At 50.8% G+C, this 6,923-nt stretch overlaps 1 protein-coding gene across 1 annotated transcript; it reads left to right on the top strand.

Annotated features, from left to right (window-relative positions):
* The first annotated feature begins 274 nt into the window (after positions 1-274).
* On the top strand, positions 275-6,505 carry SPATA31F1 (SPATA31 subfamily F member 1). Its single transcript, XM_007100745.3, is given in 8 exon segments — positions 275-418; positions 994-1,039; positions 1,587-1,647; positions 2,668-2,692; positions 2,694-4,566; positions 4,569-4,850; positions 4,853-6,009; positions 6,011-6,505. Coding segments are annotated over 8 exon segments (4,083 nt in total).
* The last annotated feature ends 418 nt before the right edge of the window (positions 6,506-6,923 follow it).

Below are 6,923 nucleotides of genomic sequence, written 5' to 3'. Positions count from 1 at the left end.
ACTGCCTGTGAGCGGCACCTTCAGTCCTTACAGACAACCAGACACCCTCATCTACAGACTGAATCACCAGTGACCCTCCCTAGACAGGTAAAGGGCTTTGACACCACACCCGCCTTGTGAAACAGGAGGGCTTTGTGATGCAGTCTGGTGGCCTCATTCTGTCATCTGTGAGGCGGAGGCCACAAGGCATAGCCTTGGGAGTCATTAGGCACCAGGACCCTGAATGCCTACATATAGGGATGGTTGGTCTTCTCATGCTAATGAGGTTTAGACCATGCTGAGACTGACTTCTGTTCTGTGGGATTTGGGGTATCCCTTATATACCTATGGCTCCATCTTCATTATTATCCTAATTATCTGGCAAGTGAAAAAGAGTTACCATGGATTAACACTGGAACCTAAAAGGAGCTGCTGCCGGGTAGGGAAACACTATGACCATGGCTGAACTAATCAAGCCTCAGATAAGATACATTCAATTACTCTTTATAGTAATTCTCTTTCTCAGAGCCTAGAAATAATTCTTTGCCAGGCCATCCCTGCAGTGTATTCGAACTGAAAAATCAAGAATCTCTCTATCTGGCTTGGGTTGAGTCCTAGGTAAAATGGAATCTACCTCACTGGATCTCTTCTGACCTCCCAAAATGGGGGATTTTTCTGATAGGTGGACTTAGTAAGCAAAAGTCCTTGGCTGAGAACCACTAACCATTTAATCAGGTCCATTATTCCTCCTGTATCACACTAAAACCCCTGAAAATATTGTCCTGGGAAAGGGGACAGGAGGTATGGAATGTGGAGAGCCCTGAAGTAAGCACACAATAAATAGAAAAATGAAATATTCAGCTGAAAGGGTGGAGTACAGGAAGGCAATATAGGAGAGTGTATAACATACAGACATATATAGAAAGGGACTGGGAAATGTATATTTCCTTTGTTTCACTTCAGACATGAAAAAGAAAATCGTGTCCCAGCTTCACACTCTCTTTGATCCTTAAGCGTCACCGAAAAGTCAGACAAAGGGCTAGAGATGTAGCATCAAGAGGTAAAGTCCCAGTCTCTGCTCTGACTCCCCTCCACTGTGGGTGAGATTCCCATGAACCCTGTCCCTCAATGACCCCTGGTGCCAGGAGCCAGGTGCTCTAACCACTGAAGGCTTCAGTTCTCCAAGTTGACAAAATCTGCCAGAAAACTGTTTTGGGTGGGAAATCAGAGTCTGGGAATGTTCCAAAATTCTCTACCTTACCCCTGGGAATAAAGAGTGAGGAAGCAGGGAAGAAGTCCTTATTGTGTCATTTACTAGTTTTATGTTTACTAGTTTCCCCTTCCCTGTGGAAGTCACTTCATCTTTCAGTCTTGTTACCATGAAATGGGCATCTGATGATCCTGCCTCATTCACAATGTAGTTGTGAAGATCAAATGAGAGCAGGTCCAGGAAAGCATATCATACCTGGTTAAGTGGTACACAGACGTGCCTTACAGCACTAACTGTTGGAGTTTGCGGTCTCCTCTCATTCAAAGGCCTTCAACTTCCTATAGGATGTCCCTGGATCCACTCCTGCTCCATGTAACACTGTCTCCTGGTTTCTCAGCTAGGAGACTTTCCCGGCAAGAAGCTGAGAAGCCGTGGCAACTGCTCTCTCTCATGAGAAGGTGATCTCTTGCTCTTTGCAGTCTCCCAACTCCCAGCCTGGTCTGTGATCATTTCTCTGCTTGGCCTGGGGCAGGGTTGGGGAGAAGGATAGTGGCTGAGAGGGAGCCAGACAGTGGAGCCTGGAGTACTGGTTGAGAGCGTTGCCAGGGCAGAGGGGGATCAGATATTTCAGGAGAGAGGAGTTTCCTAGTTCTGCTCTGTGCTAGGCTCACAGTGGCCCTGGAATTCAGAATTTCACTAGTGCATAGTTCATAAAAGACTCTGCATGGGTTTGCACTCAGCCACAAGACAAGTTTTACAGTCAGGAGGATGGATAATTAAGTGAATAATTGTCATCATTTTCATATTCTCTTTACAGCTACACCCTTTCAAGGGCAGCCCCCTGGACCCTGCTGACATTACCTCCTCTGGTTCTGTCTTCAAGGGGGCCAGTTCCTGGGACAGCCCTCAGACAGGAGCTTGTCATATATTATACCCTTCTTCTCTAGATCTCTAGAGAATGGGGATGGACTCTCAAGAGATGTTGTGTACACCCTTTAATCCCCAGAACACAGAATTCCCAAAAGGATCTCCTTTTCTACAGTTTAGAAATACTGAATACCAGGCTGCGACCTAAGCCCCAAAAGAGAATGACTCCAGGTTCTACCTGGTGATGTTCCTGGTGCTGCCCCATCAGCTAACCATTGGCTCCCCCATCTACCTGGTTCCTTCTAGTTCAGCTTCTCAACACAGGTCAGCAGGGAACTCACCCACCTCCCAGTCTCTCAAGGCCCTGTGCTCCCCGCTGTTGTCTGAGACCTCGCCCAATAAGCCCCAGGCCCTCAGCCCAGCCCGCCATAACTTGCCAAATGGCATTTCCCTAAGGAAAAAAAAAAAAGTACATGAGTAAACACCCAGCAGATGCAGGCCTCAGGGTTTACAGGACTAGGGGAGGGCAGGAACAATCTCCAGGCCACACACTTGCAAAGAGGCAGATGTCACTCCATCAGTAACAAACAGTTGCCATGTTTCCCTCCCAGCCAGGGCTGGCTTCCTCAGGAGGGGAGGGAGCGTGCGGCAGCTCCCGTATGCAGATTCCTGCTGCCAAACCTGCGATGCCATGGCTCTGGAGATTCAGCAGGTGGTGGTGGGTGAGAACACCCTGATCTCCCCCACTTCAAGGAGGCCATCGCAGGGCTGCTCTTACCTAGAGATTTTGTCCACATCTAAAGTGTCTTCTGAGCAGAGTCTGGAGCATCGTTCCCCACACTCCAAAGACCCTTCACTTCCATCTGCAACCCTCACAGTGTCAGAGAAATCCTTAACCCAGTCAGCTGCCCAGTCAGCTGGTGCAGCCAGCACCCGTGATTACTGGGCTGAACACCTCAAGCTAAGGCAGGGATTTCAAGTACCAGAGGTGCCCAGGGGCCCAGAGACTACATTTTCTTCAAGGTTTGAGGAACCTAAGGTTTCAGTGAACCTGCAGGAGATGATGCAGAGCAACCCCAACCTTGTCTATGGGAACCAAGGCCAGCAGCCCTTGAATTCTCAGGTCTCTCTGCTGACCCTGAACCGAGAAATCACAACCCTGACACATGCTATGGCCTTACATATGGTCACTGTCCTCCCTGCCCACCTGTTATTCCTCAGTACTGAAGTCCGGAGGCTTCTTGAGGTACATGTAAAAGGACTGATGCACTTCCAGAGGTGGGGGCTCCCCAGATGTGTGGAAGAGTCCCTGAGGCAGCTTATACCAGATCTGCCATTATTTTACCACCCTGTTTGTAACCAACCAGTTTCTTTCATCCAGAATGATACTTCTCAGTTCTCTATTGAGAAATTTGGGACCGTTTCATACCAGAACTGGGGTTCATGTATCGCCGGCCAGCCCAGCCAGGACTTCTGGGTTTCTAAATGGTCCATTATGGAGCCAGAACAAAGACACTACTACCAGCAAGTCCCAGACAATATGGCTCTAGCCTTGCCCTCTCCAGCCCTTAAAGAATTAAGGGGCCTTTATCTAATGCCTGGGCAGCAGGCTAACGACTCAGTGGGCCATGTGCAGCCGAAATATAGCCAGCTATTCTGTGGCCTTCCTTCTCTGCACAGTGAGTCCCAGGTTGACACTTTCTTGGGTTCTCAAGGCCTCTCCATGAACGGGAGCATGTCCAAGCCCCCCTTGAAGGCTCCTTTTCTCTTCAAGCTCTCCTTCCTCCCTCTGATGCCTAAAACTCCACCCCAGTCAGCTCCACCCTCTTCTCCATCTTCCCCAAATCAGATTGCTCCACCTGAGCACCGACAAGCTCAGATCAATATCCCGTTTCTGACCCTGGATGAGTGTGAAGCCTTGGAGTGGCACCTGCTGCAGCGGCAGCTCCAGCTTCAGTGGGGCTTGCCAGATGTTTTCCAGAGAAATCAGCACACCCAGAGCCCCGTGAAGTATAAACCCTGTGACAAAGCCCAGTCTTCTGAGACTGTGAAAACTTCCTGGCCAGGGCAGCCCATCTCAGTCCTCACAAGGGAACTACTCTTCTTCCCAGAGCATGCCAGGAGGCAGCTGGAATTCCACTTCCAGAGACAGTTGATTCACCATCCCTGGGGCCTGCCCCAGAAGATCCAGCAGTCCATCCATTTGCTCCTGTCCCCTGCTGACGAGCAGACTCTCTCCTGGAGCAGCACAGCCCTAGGCAATGTGAACATCCCCCAACCTACAGCTCTAGAGGGCATTGGCGTTGGCAACCCATTCCCAGCCGTCAAGGACCCAGTGTCAGTCCCTATGCCGCACTTGTTTGACCAGGCCAAGGCAATATTGCAGAGCCACATCGACTCCAAATGTGGGCAGATTCACCAGGGCAACGTTCCTGTCTGCGTATGTGGCTCCTGGGAGTGCAGAATTCCTGGGGGCCTGGAAATGGCTCCCTTTACCTGAACCCCAGAAAGCCCCTAGAACTACAGGCAGCAAATGATCCAGACAAACAACAGAAAATTACATCCTGGATGCCAACGGCCCTTGACCAGCAGCAGCAAGCCTCACCAGATGCTATCACTGAACATCCTAAGCTGCCCCAAGCCCTGTCCGAGGGAGCCAATGAAAAACTGGAGACAACTTTATGGCACAAGTATCTGGCCTTCTTGTCAGGGATGCCTGCTCCTTATTATGTGGCTCTCTCCAGGGCCATGGCCCCAGCAATAACTTCCCAAGCTATGAAAACAGAGATGGTGCCTGGCCTGTCGAATTTCCAGTAGAACCTCTGACTCAGATGACCTTACCTGAAGAGCAGAGTCTAAGTCCTGGGCCAGGCTTTCAAGATGCCAACGAGACTTGTGCAGACATTGCAGGTGAATTCCAGGCTGAAGTGCAGATGGAAGGAATAATCAAGATGGTGCCTCTAGAAAGCCAGACAGAGCCTGCGAAGCCCTACTCACTCGGGGAACCCATCTTGGCCAAACTAAATTTCCATCTGAGAAAGAAGAGCCTAGAGATACAATTGGGAATTCCCCTAAAGGCAAGGGAGTCCAGGGAACAAACTGTAGCAATGCCAGAGAACATATGGACACAGGAGTCTCTTGGGAGTCTAAACAACCACGGAAAAACACTACTCCAGGAACTCCCCATCCCACCAGATATGCCACGTGCCCTGGATCCAGAATGGCTCCACCTCAAACAACAACTGGCCACTGAGTTAAAGGCAGTGCATCAGAAACAGAAGTAACCCAGTTCCAGGGCAGTACCCCATGATTCTGTCCACTGGGCCTCCAAGATCTCACAACCCAGTGGGGACATGACAGAGACCCAGGTGCTTTGTGTTCAGCTGGAGGCCGGTGTGAACAACCCCAGCCTAGAGGAGCCCCAAAGCCTTGACAAGAGCAAGGACTCAGCCCAAGACCCCACACTGGCAGAAAAGAGAGAGGAGCCAGGCAAACCCAAAGTGGCAGGGGACCACGGAGAAGGGGATGCCAGGTTTGCAGTCTCCTCCACAAGAGAAAAAAGCCACTCCGCTGAAGCCCAGAGGCCAGAAGGGATGCTTCTGAACAGGACACCCTGCAGCCCCTGGCGACGGAGACATCGCTTTCACCCTGATGCTCCCTGTCAGCACAGTCCCCAGCATCACCCTCAGCTTAAATTCCCAGAGCTACCTCCTGGAGTCCCTCGGGGGAAAGACTCAGAGAAGAATGACCTGCAAGACAGTCAGGCCAAGCTCAATGTCATCCTCAAACCAGCAAGGGTTCCTGAGAATGCCCAGCCTCTGGTGCCCCAGGCGTCACAGGGCCAGCCTTTCCTGGGCCAACTCATTCCAGGTAAGCCATTGCAGGGCCAAACTTTACAAGGTCAGGTTTTGCAGGGGCAGATGATGGCAGGCTATACTCACAAGAGGCCCAAGGCTTCCAGAATCTGGCTTGAGAAATAAGATGAAATCTTTTCTACACTGTATTAACCCCAAAACAAAAGGCAAAGGGCGTGAGGAATCCATGTCCTCCACATGTGAGAAAGTGGCTAACACAAGAAAAGAAAATGGAGCAAAGAGCCTGGCTCCAGCCAAAAGTCCCAAGGGGCAAACTAAGACAGAGAAGACAAGAGGGGACCCAAAGGCCCAGTTTCCGCCTACTGAGAAGCAGGTGGGCCTGGCCTTCTTGGATGGTCCCCACTCCCCAGACAGTAAGCTCCAGCACCGCTCGCGCTCCCATCAACTCCACTCTGCCTCAGTCCTGGGCATCCCCCGCCGCTGCCCTCAGCACTGTCCTCGAGTGGCTTATGCCATCCAACCAGGGGACCCACCCTCACTCTCGCCTCTCACCTCGGATGGAAATATTGGTCTGCTCAAGAAGACCCAGCGCATTCGAAAGACTCTGTGGTCTCCTCAACGTCTGCATCCCTAGAAGAGGACTGCTACTGTCATTTTCATTAATGTACAGGTGGGCAGAGTGCCACCCAAAAAATACTCTATATCTCTAAGCAGAGAGGTGTCTGTCTGCTCCTTCTCTCTACTGTGGTTCAGGGAAGGCATAAGGGAGGTAAATGTCCTTCATATCTAGGGAAGGAGTTTTAACTCACACTTAAGCTGGGTAGCACTCCACACAACAACCCCCCTCACTGGACTGTGGACAAAGGAACTGGAGCAGAGAAGGAAGGCCCTTGTCTAAGGTACACGGAAGGTAAAGGTCAGGCTTGACTTCTATTATGGCGTCCTTGGGCCCAGAGGAGCAATGTGGACATGAGGATAGTACTGTCAAGAAGGAGTGGCCAGGAATCCCACAGGCAAAATTCACTGATGACTTCTATATATGCCCACAATCT

Source organism: Physeter macrocephalus, chromosome 9, assembly GCF_002837175.3.
Source record: "Physeter macrocephalus isolate SW-GA chromosome 9, ASM283717v5, whole genome shotgun sequence".
Classification (NCBI taxonomy): Eukaryota; Metazoa; Chordata; class Mammalia; order Artiodactyla; family Physeteridae; genus Physeter; species Physeter macrocephalus.
This window is presented reverse-complemented; position numbering and strand designations above follow the sequence as displayed.